This window comes from Chiloscyllium plagiosum, unplaced genomic scaffold (genome assembly GCF_037043375.1).
Source record: "Chiloscyllium plagiosum isolate Xiang-an unplaced genomic scaffold, Cpla_swu_hap1 HiC_scaffold_8, whole genome shotgun sequence".
In the NCBI taxonomy this organism is placed as follows: Eukaryota; Metazoa; Chordata; class Chondrichthyes; order Orectolobiformes; family Hemiscylliidae; genus Chiloscyllium; species Chiloscyllium plagiosum.
In genome coordinates this window covers 11,256,622-11,275,412 of record NW_028270146.1, presented here as the reverse complement: position 1 = coordinate 11,275,412, position 18,791 = coordinate 11,256,622, and the positions used below count along the sequence as shown (strand labels likewise).

At 41.0% G+C, this 18,791-nt stretch overlaps 1 protein-coding gene across 1 annotated transcript in view; it reads left to right on the top strand.

The window, feature by feature from the left end:
- Positions 1–18,006, top strand: part of LOC122553345 (RNA 2',3'-cyclic phosphatase ANGEL1-like) — a 31,137-nt gene extending 13,131 nt beyond the window's left edge. Inside the window, exons 3-10 of the mRNA XM_087989584.1 lie at positions 2,275–2,492; positions 3,713–3,782; positions 5,091–5,533; positions 5,648–5,774; positions 8,433–8,543; positions 8,888–8,957; positions 14,071–14,234; positions 14,663–18,006. Of these exons, the coding sequence (XP_087845710.1) occupies positions 2,275–2,492; positions 3,713–3,782; positions 5,091–5,533; positions 5,648–5,774; positions 8,433–8,543; positions 8,888–8,957; positions 14,071–14,234; positions 14,663–14,820 (1,361 nt within the window). The 3' untranslated portion in view covers positions 14,821–18,006. The remainder of the gene's footprint in view (positions 1–2,274; positions 2,493–3,712; positions 3,783–5,090; positions 5,534–5,647; positions 5,775–8,432; positions 8,544–8,887; positions 8,958–14,070; positions 14,235–14,662) is intronic.
- The last annotated feature ends 785 nt before the right edge of the window (positions 18,007–18,791 follow it).

The following is an 18,791-nucleotide window of genomic DNA, read 5'->3' as shown; positions in this document are numbered from 1 at the left end:
GGCCAAGTTCAGGGAAATGGGGTTAGTGTTGATGGGCATTTTGATTCGCATGGACCAGTTTGGGCCAAAGGCCTATGTCCATGCTGTAGGACTCCATGACTAAGTCACCTAGACTCGAAACGTTAGCTTGCCCTGTCTCAATGGACGCTGCCTGACCGGCCGTGATTTCCAGCACCTGTTGTTTTCAGTACAGATTCCAGCATCTGGAGTAATTTGTTCCTACTAGTGAACCTTTTTTGGATTGCCTGCAATGCCATTTTATCTTTCCATAGATAAGAGAACAAAACTATTCGAGTTAATAGTTTCAAGTCAGGATGGTGTCTGCTTTGGAGGGAAACTTTTTAGATGGTGTCAGGAGCCTACTTCCTTTGCAAACCTTGAACTCTACCACTTAGAAGAACAAAGTGCTGTCAGAGGTTCCTTGGTGCAATGCTGTAGCGCATCTTGTAGATGTTACACATAGTGTTGCCGTGCAACCCTGGTGGATGGTGTGGCAGTCAAGCAAGTTGTTTTATCCTAGCTGATGTGTCTTTGAGTATTTTTCAAGTTGTACTCATCCCGGCAAATGGGGAGTATTCCATTGCATTCCTGCTTATACTTTGTAAACATTGGTAGGCTTTGTGAATGAGAAAATGAAGTACCACAAAACTCCCAGCCTCTAACCAGTGCTTTTAGCTACAATATTTATATGGCTTGTCCAGCTCAGCTTCTGATTGATAATTGTCATTAGCTGTCCCTTGATTCAAGGATGAGATTTACTCATAGTGGTGAGTTTCTTTCATGGGTCTTCACATCACTGAACAGGTTAATTCTCAAATTTGGGCACCTGGGACAGGATATCTCATGAGGTAGTGGGACAGGATATCTGGGCACCTGGGACAGGATATCTCATGAGGTAGTGGAATCCAGAGTGTGGGTTTTATTTTGTTTTGCTTTTTTTCTGTGCCTCATCATTAAGACATTGGTATTCAAGTCCAATGCAGCTTGTCTGTATGATTTGCAGCAGCTTGTCCCAGTCATTAATGTCAATGCTGCTGTGTTTCAAAGATAAAAGTCACATAACACCAGGTTATAGTCCAACAGGTTTATTTGGAAGCACTAGCTGTCAGAACACTGCTCCATGGGGTGGTTGTGTCCCGAAAGCTAGTGTTTCCAAATAAGCCTTTTGGACTATAACTTTGTACATCCCAGCCCAACACCTGCATCTCCAAATCGTGTTTCACAGAGACCTTTTAGAGTTTATAATGTACCTGATAGTGGATATTCAACTCATCAAAGATCATTAGTCTTCTATTAAATACCATCTAATTAGAAATCTCTTTACTTTCAGTTGCCAAAAGTAAACTGATATACATGATTGACTGTTTGCAATGACTTTATTGCTCACTGTTTACAAGAATTTGTCATTTCTTGATTTCTGCAATTCTATGAAGGAACAGCACTCTGAAAGCTAGTACTCCTGAATAAACCTGTTGGACTGTAACCTGGTGTTATGTCATTTTTAACTCTTGTGAAGCTGGCCATGTGGGACTTGGGATAGGCAAAGTTAGAAATTACACGACATCAGGCTGTAGAAATCGCAAGCTTTCGGAGTACTGCTCCTTCGTCAGGTGAAGTGCATAAGAGAAGTTTGGCCTGGCCTTGAATTTTGCTGAAACAAAACCTTTGAAACAACTCTGACCTGGTCAGTCAAATATTTCACCTCTTGTATACGTTGAAAGAAGAGACTCTCAAATTTTTTAAGCACTTCCCACCCAGCAGACACCTCTCTGAAAAAACTGGTCAATTGTAAGGAAGTAGATGATGTAATGATGGTAATGTTGAAAAATAGATGGAGCTTGTTTTAAATGGTCGTTGCCTAATATTTTAACTTGAATGTGGAAGAGAGAAATTGCATATCTATTTGGAAAAGTAAATCCAAGTGCAAGATGCTTTTCAACCATTTGATCTTATTGTGTACAATTTCTGGCCAGAAGGACTAGTGGGTGACCCACTGTTTCCAGATCTCTGCTGTGCTTGTGTCTATCCAGCTGATATGAATTCCTTGTGAGTAACGCAGAGTAAGGAGATCTGATTCACAGCCTGTGTGAATCTACTATGGAATTAAGACTGAGTGAGATATGTGTTGACAATTACAAAGTCCCCCTCTTCAAACCCCAAAGTGACAAATTACAACTGGCCAACTGCCCACAAACAGCAGCTCACTCTTAAACACCTCTCCTATCTTAATTAATATTTGCTTATGTATTCTTGTTTATCTTTTTCTCCCTATAGGTCTTCTTGCCAGAGTATGGGAGGATTTGTCAAGATCCCAAGTGGATGGCAATGATGACAACAAGTCATTTGAGTTTACCATAATGTCGTACAATATTCTGTCACAGGACCTTTTGGAGACAAATTCTGATTTGTACTCTCATTGTCAGCCTGAGTTCCTGAAATGGGAATTCCGATTTCAGAATATTCTGCAGGAGTTTGAGACCTGGCAACCTGATGTGAGTACAGTCCAAATGAACCAACATTTTGTTAAAACTAATTAAATGTCTGATTTAAAAAGTCAATATGAATAATTGTGGCTCTCAAAATACTGGATTGTTGTACTACCCATTGTGTTCTGTAGGAAAGGAAATTATCTTCCTGAGTCCACTTTTTCGTCGTCCCTCCCACCCACATGATTCCAACCCGTGCTCATGCTATTGACTACTTACTATCCTCTGGAGTGGTCTCATAGGCTATTGAGTTGAATTCAAGAAAGTCACCACCTTTTCAACCGCAATTTGGAATGGTCTGCACTTGGTGCAATTATCAATGAGCATCCCCACTTTAGACCTTTTATGGTGGAAGGGAAGCCATTGTTGAAACAACTGGAGATGATTGGGCCAACATCCCATAGAGAAATGACATTCTCTATCAAATGGCCTAACCATTGGTTGCTGTCTGCCTCACAAAAGAATGGTAAATATTTAGTCAGTGAGTTCTCGTAAATCAATATCCTGTCGACCCTGCAATCTGCTATGATTGGGTGTTTTGATATGCAGAATTGCTCACTAAGTTACAGCAAAAGTCGGATACTTTTTGGGCAAGAAAATGGAAAGAAAACAACGCTGAATCTCACTGTGGGGAATCCAGGTTAAATTGTAAAATTTGTACAGACAGTTGAGAGATTTTCATCAACTTAATTCTCCTGCCTGAAGGTTCACTGGATGGCTTGTTTTCCCCGATCAGCAGTGTCAGTGAGCATACCTGTTGCCATAGTTCCCCACACTGAACAGTGTATTTGACTTGATGTTCTGACTGTTAGTTAGAAATAAGAGCATTGCAAAACACGGCTTAATGCTTGCGCTGCATAAAATGAGGGAATCCTTTTGAACTGAAAGGATTCTGAATTAAATGATTTGGTCAGCTTTATCCAAATCCTTGGTATACTACCTGAATGAGACTACCTGCTGTGTGAAATGTGTAACTTTTCTGAAGCAGCCTTTTCTGAACTTAAGTCTGTAGTTGATTTGTACACCTGATCTTAAATATTTCACACTGGAGCTAGGTTATATTCCTGGCCATTTATTCTGACTATGACATTACTGCCAGATCAAATGATTTTCTTTTCATTTCTGTGCAGTTACTGTGTCCAACTAAATATAAATAAATATTTTTAAAGTGCAAACCAGGTACTAATAGGACGTGACAGCCTGACATCTTGTGGATCCTGTTTCAGATTCTGTGCCTCCAGGAAGTTCAGGAGAATCACTACCATCAGCAGTTTCGACCAGCTCTCCAACTGCAGGGTAAGTGTTGTAGAAACAATGAGGGATGAAGTGTCAGCATTAACTTATTTATTTTTCCTTTTGTTTCCTTTTCACTTTACTGGAATGTCTCCATGTCTGAGTCTCAGCAAAGAATGTTGAGAGATAGCAATAGAAACTGTTGGAAATGCTCAGTATTCCTGACAGAATCTACAGTATATCACCTTTACATTAATGTAGAGACTGCTTTGAAGTTGTTTGTCTTGGGATACCTCTCTGAAAAAACTACATGTGTGCATTTTCCAGCAGTGACCACTGAATGGGAAACAAGAGTAGAAAATACCACCCTGGTCAATTTCGCACTCCAAACTGCTAGATATTAAAAATCCCATGGCAGGATTTGAAAGCGAGTGGAGTTTTCTTTCGGTGTTCACAATAGCAATTTTTTTTCAACCAACCTAACCATTCCCAAGACTAAGATTGATAGACATCTGCTAAATTAAAAACCGAGGGTGGGTAGATGCAATTATTGTAAAGATCAGCCATTCTAGCTGAATGGCAGGACAGATCTGGAAGGGCTGAATGGCCTCCTGTTTTTCAGTTCAGATATCCTAATCATTAACACAATTGCTGTTGAATGGGTTTTTCTGGTACATTTTAACTTCTATACTTCACTGTATTGCACCAGAAGTACTTTGAGCTATGTCAATAGGGCAATGTAAATATTTTATTATCATAAATTGTGACCTTCTGGAGTTGTACCGGCAATAACTCAGAGAAAGTTATTGAGCTAGCAATGGTGAGAGCAAAGGTCTGGATTAACAGGAAACGGGAGCTCGCCTTATGATTACCAATTGTGTACTTGGATACCATGAAACATTTATTTTTAGTGGCATTATTTGAAATTCCCCATTCATAAATTGTCCACTTTTATTATATACGACCAAACATCAAGTTCATTTGTTCAGCATAAACATGAACTTGAACTTGAAAGTCACTGTGCTTGTGATTCATGGAAAGAGAGAGTTCCACAAATGCAGTGGAGTGTTGTTTCTTGTTACTGTCTGTAAATGGAAGAACACAGAATGGAACAAAAATGGAAATTGCTGGGAAAACTCAGCTGAATTCTTCACTGGATCCATTTCAGGTTCCATTTTGATGTTCTTCCATTTACAGACCATAACAAGAAACAGCACTCTACTGAATTGGTGGAACTATCTCTTTCCATGAATTATGAGCAACTTCTGTGTTTTTTGTTTTTGTTTATGATTTTCAGCATCCATGGTTCTTTTTTTTTCTGAACAATCTGAATGGGTTACCCGAGTGCTAGTCTTACTGTTTTCTCTGCAGGTTATGAGTGCGTTTATAAACGACGCACTGGTATCAAGACGGATGGGTGTGCTGTGTGCTACAAAAAGGAGCGGTTCTCCCTGGTTTCCGAACACCCTGTGGAGTATTTTCGACCCATTGTGGAAACTTTGAACAGAGATAACGTAGCGCTGCTGGTTCTCCTCCGACCCCTGACGCCAGACTGTGTCGAAGAAAACTCAAAATTTCCTGACATCTGTGTGGCAAACACTCACCTGATTTTCAATCCCAGACGGGGTGATATTAAACTCACCCAACTTGCTGTGTTATTTGCTGAAATTGAGCAACTAATACACACAGCAGGTTCTGATGGTAATCGCTGTCCAATCCTTCTCTGTGGTGATCTGAACTCTGTCCCAGAATCTCCTCTGTATAAACTCATCCAAAATGGAGAGCTCTACTATTATGGAATGCCAACCTGGAAGGTAAATTACATTAGGCCAATTTCCGAAATTAGATTTTCTTTTTAAATAACCTGCTGTCTGTTTCCAAGAAAGACCAGTGACCATTTTGAGCTGTTCTATTTCATGTTTTGGCAGGTGTCAAGTCAGGAGGACTGTTCTTACCAGATGTGTTCAAGGAAACTCTATGGCCCTTTGTGGCCAAGCAGACTCAGGATAACTGACAGTTGTCAGTATGTTGATATGTGTGAAAAGAAGAGAACAGGTTAGCTGCAATTTTGCTTATCTCCTCCGTGTGTTCTGAACTTTTATCCAAGAACTGGAACTTTGCCTCTCATGTACATTTAATTTCTACTTTGTGTCATCCTCTGCTTCATTTTACATGCTTTCTAATGCTCCTTGGAGCGTCTGTGTGGGACTTGATGGGCCAAAAGGCCTGCTTTCATAATCTTATTATTCTTACATATATCTGAGATTTCTCTACTTACTTGCTCCTCACTTTCCTGCTGACTACTTGGAAGGCTCCCAAATAGAACTAGAAAATCTCCCTGCCAGGATATTGGTCCCCTTCCAGTTCAAGTGAAACCTGTCTCTTTTGAACAGGTCTTTTTGCCCCAGAAGAGATCTGAATGATCCAAAAATTGGAGTCCTTGCCCACTGAACCATCTCTTCGGGCATTGATTTATCTTCCCGGTCTTCTTCTTCCTACTGTCTCTAGCACTTGACACTGGGAGTAATCAAGATATTACTATCTTTTGCAGAGCAAATATAGGAAATTAGGTAGGAGTATAAAAAGCAGAACCTCAAAGTCTCGAACCTAACTATGCCTTTCTTACCAGTGTCTTTGCAACAGCTTCAGGCTTCTCACATTCCCCTTTGACAATATGCTGCAACCACTTTGAGGTGTCCTTGACCCTGGCACCAGGGAAGTAACATACCATCCTGAATTCTCTGTCATGCTGCAAAATCTGCTGTCCGTGTCTTTGACTGGAGAGTCCCTGAAACAATTGCTCGTTTGAACCTTGACACACTCCACTCAACAGAAAATTCATTCTTGGTACCCAAGATCGGTTTCCACTTCTGGTTTCTGAGAGATTACTCAATTTCTCTTCCCCCACCGCCCCCCCCCACCCCAAACCACTGGTAGCCGAAATGTATATCTGTTTGAGAGAGGAATAGCCACACTCCTGCACTATGTTCCTACCTCTCGTGACAGTCATCCATCTATCTGACTTAGTTCAGTTATGGGTATTGGACCTCAGAAAGGATATATTCGTCTTGGAGATGGTGCAATAAGAATTGGCCAGAATATCAGGGTTGAAAGAGTTAAATTATTAGGACATGTATACATTTGGCTTGTGTTCTCTTGCATTTAAAAGGTTGAGTGGTGATCTCATGAAGGTGTTTAAGATGATAAAGGAATATATAGTTACAGAGAAAGTATTACCTCTAATGGGAGGGTCCAGAACAAGAGCACAGTGTCATAAGATGACGGGCCATTCAGAAATAAAATCAGGAATACTGCTTTATATAAAGTACAGTTGTAAACTGAAATTCTGTTCTGATAGAAGCTATGCATCTCTTGAAATTTGCAAGATCTTTAATGAGTAAGGTTATAGAATGTAAAAGCAGGTAAATGGAGTTGTGGTGTAAATTAACTGTTTAATGTTACAACTGACCTATTGAAGTAGATAGCCAACTATTAATTTGAATTATTCTGCACACTTGAGGCCTCATCATGGTGCTGACCTCTTTTGGAATGTAGTGTGCGATGTAAAACCAGGCTAATTTGACACAAGTCCTGTTTTGTGATGTTTGAATTTAGGGTGTGGCAGAACATTATAGATTGGTTGCCTCCAAACCTTTAAATAGTACATTCAGCATAGGTCACACACTGAATAAGGTGGTACGGTGGCCGTCACTAGCACTGCTGCCTCAAAGCACCAGACACCCGGGTTCATTTCCACCCTCTGGCAACTGTCTGTGTGGAGTTTGCATATTCCTCCCATGTCTGCGTGGGTTCCCTCCTGATGGTCCAGTTTCCCCTCGGTCCAACAATGTGCAGGTTTGGTGGATTGGCCATGCAAAATTGCCCATTGTATCGAGGGATATGTACATTAGGTAGATTAGCCATAGAAAATACAAAGTTACGGGGATAGGGAGGGGAGGTAGATCTGGATCTCTTCGGAGGGTCACTATGAATTTGATCATCTGAATGGGCTGCTTCCATACTGGAGGGAGTCTGTAATTGTATTCTATGATTCTATGAACTTTACAACATTACACTGAGGGCACAGTTCTGTCGAATCCATTTTGTCTGAATGAACTCCAGTAAGAAACATATTCTGAAGTCAAACTTCCTTAAATAAGAATTTTTCTTTTCTCTTGCTGTTTAATGTGTAACTTAATGTTGAGAATGTTCTATATTTCTACATTTTACAGTGAGTACACTTTATGAAAATGCAAAATAATAGAAATAAAACCCAAGCTTTGCAAAGCCATGCATTTTCCCAACCTTTTCACAATTATTGTTGCAATTTAATGGACATTTAACAAGTTTTGAGGAAATGAAATTGTTAATTTGTACAACTGTGTGAAAGTTTTGGAGTTTAACCAATTTGATTACCACCATTATGCTTTTGTCGTTTGGATTTAAGGTGTTTTCATTTCATTATTTTGATTGGTTTTGCTCTATTGGATGGATTTGGTGTAGCAGACTGTTAAAAGAACAAGTACAAGATCAGGTTGGAAATTCTCTTTGTCAAACCTGTTGTCTTGTAGGCTGTGCTCAATATCTGTTTACTGCCAAATTTGGAAATTCAATGTGTCCTATATGTCTCACACTTTGCGGCTTTCTGCCAAGTTTCACTACTCAAGTGATATGTTTGCAGTGCTTGGTATCTGGTTTTGTTTTCTCATTTAGGAAAACGCAGATATGGTCGTGAGTTTCTCCTTCAGCTTCAATATTCCACACCAGCTCTTGAACGTCCAGAGAATCTTGTCTTCATTGAAGGTGTAACTGATGCAAAACCAGGTACAGTAGGGCTGATGTTCAAGTCTAATCTGTTAACACTCCCCTAATAGTGAAACTCTGTTCCTGACATTAATGTGGAGATGGGAGGGAACAGCAAAGATGCATGGCTGTGTGTGTGTCTTTGTGTTTGTCTGAGAGGTAGGGATGGAGTGGGGGCCTGTTCAATTGAAAAGGCGATGCTCAATTATCTGTTCTGGGTATTGTCTCTCTAATCCATGTGAGTGGCCATGTGTGGATCAGGTTGGACAATTCTTTACAGTTCCTCTCCAATTTGTTTTGTGATGGAGTTTACTAGTGAGGCCATTGGCAAACTGAGAAACAATCTTATTGCTATCTCCATTCAGAGCCTCCAGGGGATGGTTCAGAACGCTACGTCAGTGTGTCCGAGCCAGAGGATGAACTCTTCTGTAATAGGTATGTATTGTGTTGTCAAACAGCATTTATAAAATCTAGCTTTAAGTGGCAACTGGAAATGTTGATGGTATCATTTACAGTGCTGAAATATTGGAACTCTTGTCACCATAGTTTCTTGGAATGTGTTTCTTAGGAAGGTTGCCACATTGCAAACTTAATCTGTCACAATGTTTTGTGGATTGCACGGTGGCACAGTGGTTAGCACTGTTGCCTCACAGCGCCAGAGACCCGGGTTCAATTCCCGCCTCAGGCAACTGACTGTGTGGAGTTTGCACGTTCTCCCCGTGTCTGCGTGGGTTTCCTCCGGGTGCTCCGGTTTCCTCCCACAGTCCAAAGATGTGCAGGTAAGGTGAATTGGCCATGCTAAATTGCCCGTAGTGTTAGGTAAGGGGTAAATGTAGGGGTATGGGTGGGTTGCGCTTCGGCGGGTCGGTGTGGACTTGTTGGGCCGAAGGGCCTGTTTCCACACTGTAATGTAATGTAATGTAATCTAATATTGCCTTAAGGTTCTCTGTAAGAAGGGTAATCCCAACTTCTCCAGTCTCTCCACATAACTAAATTCCCTCATTTTTTTTTAAGCTTCTAGTAAATATGTGTATCCTTTCCAAACCTTGGAATGTGCCATTTTGTGAATTACCTTAAATTAAATCGTAATATTTGTACTCTCATAGCAGAAAAAAATCTTCCAGCACTTGTATTGGATTTTGGTCAGGCAGTGGGCTTTGTAGATTTCCTAAAATTTGCAAAAGGGCATGAGCAGGGTGAGTTGTGTTTAAAAGTGTGCCTCGATTGGAGTTTTCAATTGGCTTTTCAGAATTTTAGCAACATCCTGAGCAGATCAGAACTGTGTAGATTTGTGATCATAAATATCCAAGAGCTGGAAAGAAATTTGAAGATAATTTTTCCAGCTTATCCACAAATGAATCCTAGCATTGGTGAGATTTGGATACAATTGAGCTATTATCTCATGTACGATTAATGAGATGTGAGAGAGAGTCCTTCCTTAGCTATGGGTGAAGAATGTTGTTCTTGTAGTGGTTATGCCACTGTACTAGGTTTTGTAAAGGTTTTGAATTCAATGTCCATTTCTAGCAAGTTATGGAATCCAGTTTATTAATCAGATTTTCAGAGTTATTACAGTGCAGAAGATGGCCATTTGGCCCATTATGCCTATACCATTTCTATTACTGAGTGTCAATCTCCTACATTTTCTCGATTTTGGAGATGCCGTGTTGGACTGGGGTGTACAAAGTTAAAAATCACACGACACCAGGTTATAGTCCAACAGGTTTAATTGGAAGCACACTAGCTTTCGGAGCACCACTATAACCTGGTGGTGCGTGATTTTTAACTTTCTACATTTTCTGCATGTCCTTGCACATCATGTCTATCCAAATAATCATCCAATGTCCTCTCTAATATCTGCTTCTTCCACATCTCCAGGCTGAGCATTCCATACTCTAACTACTTGCTGTCTGACTTGTTCCTGTCACATTTTGCCTTGTGTTGTTTGCACATCACTATAAATCTATGCCATGTTATACTTGTTTCCTTTGAGTTGAAACAGTTTCTTGTATCTATTCTGTCCAGCCTATTCATGATTTTGTAAACCTCTATCATATCTCCTCTGAATTGCCTTCTCTCCAAGGACAGTCCCAAGTTCTTCGGACTATCCTCATTACAGAAGTCTCTTAATCCTGGAACCATTCTAATAAATCATTACTGCACTCTCTCCAATGGAATCACATCTTTTCTAAGCTAGGTGTTACAAGTGTTCAGTACAAGTTCAACCACCTACAATGTGTTGTACTCTATGCCACTATTAATAAAACTGAGAACACTATGATTACTAACTGTCTCCACCCGCCCTGCCATCTAGCTGCCTCTGCTCCTGCACCTGTTTTAGAATTGTACTCCTTATTTTATATTATCTCTCAATATTCTTCTGACCAAAGTGCATCTTTTCTGCATTGAACTTTAGAGTTCCATGCTGTCGTCCTCAATGTATAACATTCTTCCAAGGTTAGTGTTACCTGCAAACTTTGAAATTGTCCCCTACACAGCAAGATCCAGATCATTGGTATATATATCAAGAAAGGCTTGGGCCTCAATAACAACCCTTGGGAACTCCATAACAAACCTCCTTCAAGCCTGATAATTCATTGCCTGTTACTCTGTTTCCGATCCTTCCAGCCTATTTTATTTCCACATTGCTACTGTTCCTTTCTCGTCATGACCTAAATCTTTTTTTCACAAGTCTGTGTGGTACTATATGAAATGCCTTCTGAAAATCCAAGTTCACCACATCAATAGCATTACCGTGATCGAGTCTTTCTGTTACCTCTTCAAAAGAAATCCAGCAAGTTAGTTAATCACTATTTTTCTTTTAGAAATCTGTGCTGACTTTTCCTAGTCAATCCTTTTTTCACATGACTTCTAATTCTATCCTGAATGATTTCTACAAGTTTTACACCCTGTAATTGCTGGCAGTGTCCTTCCAAAACTTATAGCCTTGTTCAAGAAAGATTGTAATAGTTTGGCAATGGAATAAGTAACTATAAAAGCTGCTGGATTGTTTTAAATTAACATCTTATTCCACTAATATCCTTCACAACTTATTGTGGAATTTGAGTTCTTAACTCCCAGTGGGCTTCCTATTCATAGAACAAGAACAATACAGCGCAGAACAGGCCCTTCAGCCCTCGATGTTGCACCACCCTGTGAACTAATCTAAACCCATCCCCCTACACTATCCCATCGTCATCCATATGCTTATCCAAGAACTGTTTAAATGCCCCTAATGTGGCTGAGTTAACTACAGTATCAGGTAGGGCATTCCACGTCCTTACCACTCTCTGCGTAAAGAACCTGCCTCTGACATCTGTCTTAAATCTAGCACCACTCAATTTGCAGCTGTGCCCCCTCGTACAAGCTGATGTCGTCGTCATCCTAGGAAAAAGACTCTCACTGTCCACCCTATCTAATCCTCTGATCATCTTGTATGTCTCTATTAAATCCCCTCTTGGGTCTATTCTCATTAGAAGAAAGCTAAGTCCCTCAGCTTTTCCTCATAAGATCTTTGCTCCAGACTAAGCAACATCCTGGTAAATCTCCTCTGCACATTTTTCCACATCCTTCCTGTACACAATATTTCAAGTGAGGCTGCACTAGTTTTTTGTACAGTTGCAGCATGACGTCATGGCTCCAGAACTCAATCCCTCCACCAATAAAACCTAATACACTGTTTGACGTCTTAACAGCGCCTGGGTGGCAACTTTCAGGGATCTATGTACATGGACACCAAGATCCCTCTGCACATCCACACTATCAAGAATCTTTCTATTGACCCAGTATTCTGCCTTCCTGTTATTCTTCCCAAAGTGAACCACTTCCCGTTTATCTACATTTGAACTCCATTTGCCACCTCTCAGCCCAATTCTGCAGTTTATCCTAGTCCCCCTTAGACCTGCAACATCCTTCCATACTGTCCACCACTCCACCGACTTTAGTGTCATCTGCAAACTTACTAAACTCTGGATCAGTGGTGCTGGAAGAGCACAGCAATTCAGGCAGCATCCGAGGACCGGCAAAATCGACATTTCGGGCAAAAGCCCTTCATCAGGAATAAAGCTTTATTCCTGATGAAGGGCTTTTGCCCGAAACGTCGATTTTGCCTGTCCTCGGATGCTGCCTGAATTGCTGTGCTCTTCCACCAGCACCACTGATCCAGAATCTGGTTTCCAGCATCTGCAGTCATTGTTTTTACCTCGAAACTTACTAAACTGTCCACCTATGTCTGCGTCCAAGTCATTTATAAAAATGACAAACAGCAGTGGTCCCAAAACCGATCCTTATGGTACACCACTAGTAACCGGACTCCAGGCTGAATATTTTCCATCAGCCACCACTCGCTGCCTTCTTACAGAAAGCCGGTTTCTAATCCAAACTGCTAAATCACCCTCCATTCCATGCCTCTGCATTTTCTCCAAAAGCCTACCATGTGGAATTTTAACAAAGGCTTTACTGAAGTCCATGTACAGCACATCAACTGCCTGACCCTCACCCACATGCTTGGTCACCTTCTCAAAAAAGTCCAATGAGGTTTGTGAGACACGACCTACCCTTGACAAAACCATGTTGACGATCTCCAATCAAATTGTTGCTTCCTGGATGATTATAGATCCTATTTGTTTGAATCCTTTCCAAACCTTTTCCTACAACAGAAGTAAGGCTCACTGGTCTATAATTACCTGGTTCATCTCTGCTGCCCTTCTTGAACAAGGGCACAACATTTGCAATCCTCTGGTACTAAACCTGTAGACAATAACGACTCAAAGATCAAGGCCGAAGGCTCCACCATCTCCTCACTAGCTTCCCAGAGAATCCTCTGATAAATCCCATCCAGACCAGGGGACTTATCTACTTTCACACCTTCTAGAATTGATAACACCTCCTCCTTACTAACGTCAACCCTTTCCTGTTTAATTGCCCGTATCTCCGTCTTCTCCTCTACAACATTCTCCTTTTCCAGAGTGAAAACCGATGAGAAATCATCTTTTAGTGCCTGTCTGATCTCCACAGGGTCCACACATACCTTCCCACTTCTGTCTTTGACTGGCCCTATTCCTATCCTAGTTATCTTTTTATTCCTCACAAAGCTATAGAAAGCTTTAGGGTTTTCCTTTGTTCTACCTACTAAAGACTGCTCAGGTCCTCTCCTTGCTCCTCTTCACTCTCGTTTTAAATCCTTTCTAGCTCATCTGCAACTCTCCATCGCCTCATCTGAACCATCCAGTCTCACGTCATATAAGCCTTTGCTTAACAAGCGATACAATTTCTTTACCATGGTTCCCTTACCTTGGCACTTCCTCCCTGCCTGACAGGGACATACCTATCAAATACCACCATATCCGTTCCTCAAACCAGCTCCACATTTCCACATTTTAATTGTCCCCATCCCCTGCATTTTGCGACTCCATTCTATGCCTCCTAAGCCTTGCCTAATCGCATTATAATCGCAGGTATAATTCACTACTATATTATCTACATTTGGCTTCCTGAAATTTACCATGTGACAGACATGATGTTGTTTGGTTTCTTTCTGTCCCCTCAGGTCTCCAACCACCCTCCGACACAACCTCAACCTAACATCAGTCTATAGTCATTACCTACCTGATACAGGTCGGCCTGAGGTTACAACCTGCTCATCTGGTTTTGGCCTCACTGTGGATTACATCTTCTACTCGGCACAACCAGTCACCGATAAGAGTGGAAAAGGTTTGTCTCCTGGAAAGTGGCAGGACGTGGGTGGTGGGAATGTTGATTTGTATTCGAAAGTTTGATTTAAGAATGCTGCTCTCTTTTGATATAGGGATTGCATTCGTGCATGCGAATATTCCACCAGCAGAATGATAACGTGACATATTCCACCTTGCTTTCCCCGGTGTGTACAACACGCTTGGTTTCAAACTATCGAGTGCTATATACTTGTACCTTGTTATTGAGCTAAGCTTATGACAGGGACATGGAATTAAAGTGGAAAAAGCATCGTCCACAGTCCAAGGCAATTTGTGCATTTAATGTGTGGTAATGGCCATAACACAGGTTTAAATTCTGCCTTTGAAGTGATCAGTGTGAGCACTCAGCTCTCATCCCATTCTCCCTGCATTATGACACACTAATTTCGCTTCTTTCCTTCCTAATAGGGCGTAGGCGGTACAAGGATGGACCCCTCAAACTACTGGGCCGACTCTCCTTGTTATCTGAGCATGACATCTGGCTGGCTAACGGGTTGCCCAATGGCATCTGCTCTTCCGATCACCTCTCGCTGCTTGCCAAGTTTGGATTGAAATCCCTTGGTTGATTTTTAAAAAACAACTAGTGAGACTTGCATGTGGCAAATGAGCCCTCATGAAGCTTCAAGGACAAACACTGCCTGCTGAGCAGAATGAAGTTCTGATGTAAGATGCCCAATCCCCATACACAGTCTCCATTATTAGGCTATTTTAATACTTGTTTCTTTTAATGAACTAGAATTTCAAGTGTGCTGCTTTTAAGGTAATGGAAATGCCAAAGGAATATTGGTTGGGTGAGAGGCAAATCAGTTTGTGATTTTACCATCTAGAGCTTGCAGAATGTGACGTGTAATTTCCTTCCAGGGAAGCTGTCCCACCAGAGCCCTTTTAGAAACCAATGTTATCGTAATTTGCCATTGGAAGTTTTTTTTTTAAATGGACATTTCCTTCATTTCTTCTGTCTTTCCCTGAAAGACTTCAGGTAACCACAGCTTCATGGACAGGTGCTGGTTGCCCTCCTGAATCTGTGTCAAATTTGAAACTCTGTGTTTGGGAAATTATTCATCTGAGGAGGGCATCACTTCAAACTCCAATCCTACCCTTACCTGTTATCCAATCAAACAAGAGGGTCATGATCATTACCAGCTACAGAAGCCCTGTGTAATTTTGTTTCTCATGTCCCCTCCCATAGTCATGATTTTTCCTGATCATTATGGCCTCGGCTGTTTGCTGCCTTTCCTACCAGCTGGATCATCAGTGAAGTATTGCCAACCTATTGAATGTACTTCTAAAGTATAACTGTGTTTTTGTAACTAAATACAAGGAGAAACTGGCAACATGCATCAGAAAAATATTGTGCACTTGCTCAGAGCTTCTCACCAGGTTAGGATGTGATAACCAGACATTGGTTGCTCTTGTGCCGATGGCTCAAAGCAATGAGTATTAATAATTTATGTTGTAGTCAAAAGGGAATCTCTCCAGTAGATGCTGTTTGGATGCTCATCTTGTTGTTGACACTCCTGCTTCATTCATGTAATCTTCTGTGTCGAGTCCTTTTCAGGCTAAATGCAGGCTGACTTTATTTCATTTGGTTCAACTGTTTCCCTTTTGATCATTTTTTAAGTGAACTTACAGAAATGCTTTTTGCCCTTCTGTTGTCTTTGTGATTTAGTTTATTTTCCAATGACTTTCCCACCTCTTAGCCTGAACTTGTCATCAACTGATGCCCAGCCTATACTTTCTAGCAGAATTCAATGGATTTGGGTTGGGGAGGGGTGAGACACTTCTTAATTAGTTTAGGAAACAGAGACCACTTAACATGGATTGGGTGCCACTGGCCTTTATGGTTTTACTGCCATTCAAGGTGATTCTTTCATCATAGAATCAGTGGGAAAATCAACTAGCTTCCCCAACCAAAGCCATGAAAACAGTCCCCTAAACTATCAGCCCCATTCTCTCTGAGCTGATGTTTTGAGCCATGCGTCTGTGTTGCCATTTCTAGTGCCACATCTCAGTTATAAATTGTCTTTCTACTGCATTGGGGTGTAACTTTCTGGTTTCTGTGAACTATAAAACAATATTATCACTCTTAGCCTCAACCCTTCCCATTTACCACCTTGTTTTGTTTTTGTTTGCTTTCTTGCCATCCTAATAGTGATGACCTATGGCAATGAAACCCTACATTACTTGGGAGAAATTAAAAGCTTGACTTTTCAGCTTTTGTTGATGGAAGGTGTTTGTTGGGAGGATAGGGATGTTTGATAAGGTGAATTTCCAGCCCTGGGCATCCTGTCAGTCAGTCTCCATTGCGGGTTTTGAATTGCGATCCAGAATAAACTGGTCGCAATTGAAGAGGGTGCTCCCTGCTGTCCCTATCCCCACGACATCGCCATGACTTTAGGATTACAATAAATTGCATTGGGAAAAGCTATTTTGACATCAAGTTTAAAAACTGTTTCCTTACTGCACTCCTCTCGCTTTAAAGTTGGACTTTAAGATGCAGTACAACTGGTGAATGACAAGACAAACTTATCTGAAATACTTTGGTTTTCCTGGTGAGTTGGAACCTGCATCCTGTGCTTTAGGAGCTCCGGCTTTTTATGTTGTCAGTGATTAATTACAGATATGAGTGGTATTGTCTTCAGGAGCTGCTAAGCAGAGATGAAGGGTTACCGTTCCGGGAGTCTAAAGGAATGGGGACTGGTCTTCTTTGGCTGTGGTCTGCAAAATACATTTTGAGTAGATGGAACTGGGAAAAAAAATGACATGCAACTTAATTGGAAAGGGGAAATATTTTTTGAATGCTTCATGCTCATCCACCAGGTAAAAATACTACAATTGGCCTGGATCATCCTCTGCTATGGAGATGAGGGACAATATCAGGCGGAGTTCCTGATGCTTATGGGTTTGTATCAACCCCTGCTGGGATTAAAATTTGGTGTTACTCAGGTTTTGTGCTTGTGAATATTTGGAACCTTGATATTCCTTTCAGGAAATAATATTTCATCATTGCTCTTTGTTTAAGACAGTGTGAATCATAACACTGGCAACACCTCTCTTTCTCACCTCCCACTACCGCAAGACTAAAAAGATACCTCCCATCACCCAAGACATCCTGTGAGCGATTGCTTCGTTTGTCTTCTGCCTCCATTCAGGATCTGTTTCATGATGGTCGTTAATACTGAGAAACTCTATTGCATTATATGCAACTTGGTGATATCAACTGTACTACAGACAATGGGCAGTGCAGTGGGACAGAGCTGTTGTTGGTCAGGACATCATATTACAGCATTTGAAAAACACCTGTCTTGACAGAAACCAATGCGGTGGCCTGTGATTTTCTTTTTAAAAAAAAGAACATGAAGAAAATTCGTCCCATTAATTAAAGACAGAAACCCTCAAACACACAAGTTTGTTACCAATTTGTTTATCATTGTTTGTTTTTCTTTGTAAATGTTGGTGTAACTAGGCTCCATACTTCTCTCTGGCTAAGTTCGGTAGTAGGCTGTGGAACCCAGATCCACTGGCTAAAGGACCAAATTCTTCAGTCAGCCGGAATCATGGGATTTATGAACTTGTGCCCATAGTTATTTTTTACAGTTGGTGTGTAAGAATAGCTTGGAACAGTTTGGTGGCACTATCTGTAGATAAAGTGTATATTCAAATAGTGTAATTTTTAAAGGCTTTGTTTTGCCTAATATTTTTGTGAAATGGTTCAGTAACATTTTGATTAAATAAACGGCTTGTTTATTTGACAGGTGGTGAGATTGTTCATTCCTATTTATGTAAATGCTGCTGGAATTAATACATGCAGCAAGGAACTGTAAAATCAAAATTTGGACCACGTTGTCCAGAGATGATGAGAGCACACTGAAGCTTGAATTTAGTAAAATTAGGACTGATTTCGACATTGCAGCACGTTTTTTAGAATGCAAGGTTGAGTAGAGTGTTTTAATTTTCAATGATGATGTGCTTGACACAGCTCAAAATTCCATATGTCGTCCCATCAGTGCCTATTTTTGCAGCCATGATATTACCCATCTCCAACCTTTACACACTGTCATTTTGAATTATTTTCAGATTACTTCATGGTCTTTCTCAATCTTCTTTTGATTAAGTAAACTCCTCCAGACCTACAGCTCTCTGAGAGTTCTATCTTTCTTCAATTCTGGTTTCTTACACATTCCTCACAATCTTTGTTCCACTTTTGACAGCACCTTCAAAAACTGCAACCTAAACCACTCAAAGGCAATTGCACATATACAAGGTGATGCCACCATCCTGACTGGGAACTCATTGTTTCTTCACTGCTTTGGCACCAAAAACCTGGAACTTCCTCCCTCTCAGCACCATTGGTGTAAGTCCACACGTGGACTACAGTGGATCAGGAAAATAGTTTACCAGCACCTTCTCACAGGCAATTTGGATAGTTAATTCACCTCCATCCCATGAGCAAATATTAATGAAAAGCCGTGCCTTCAGCTGCCTAGGTCTTGGCTGCCTAGGATTATCCTTAGAGCCTCCTGCAACGTGTAACTTG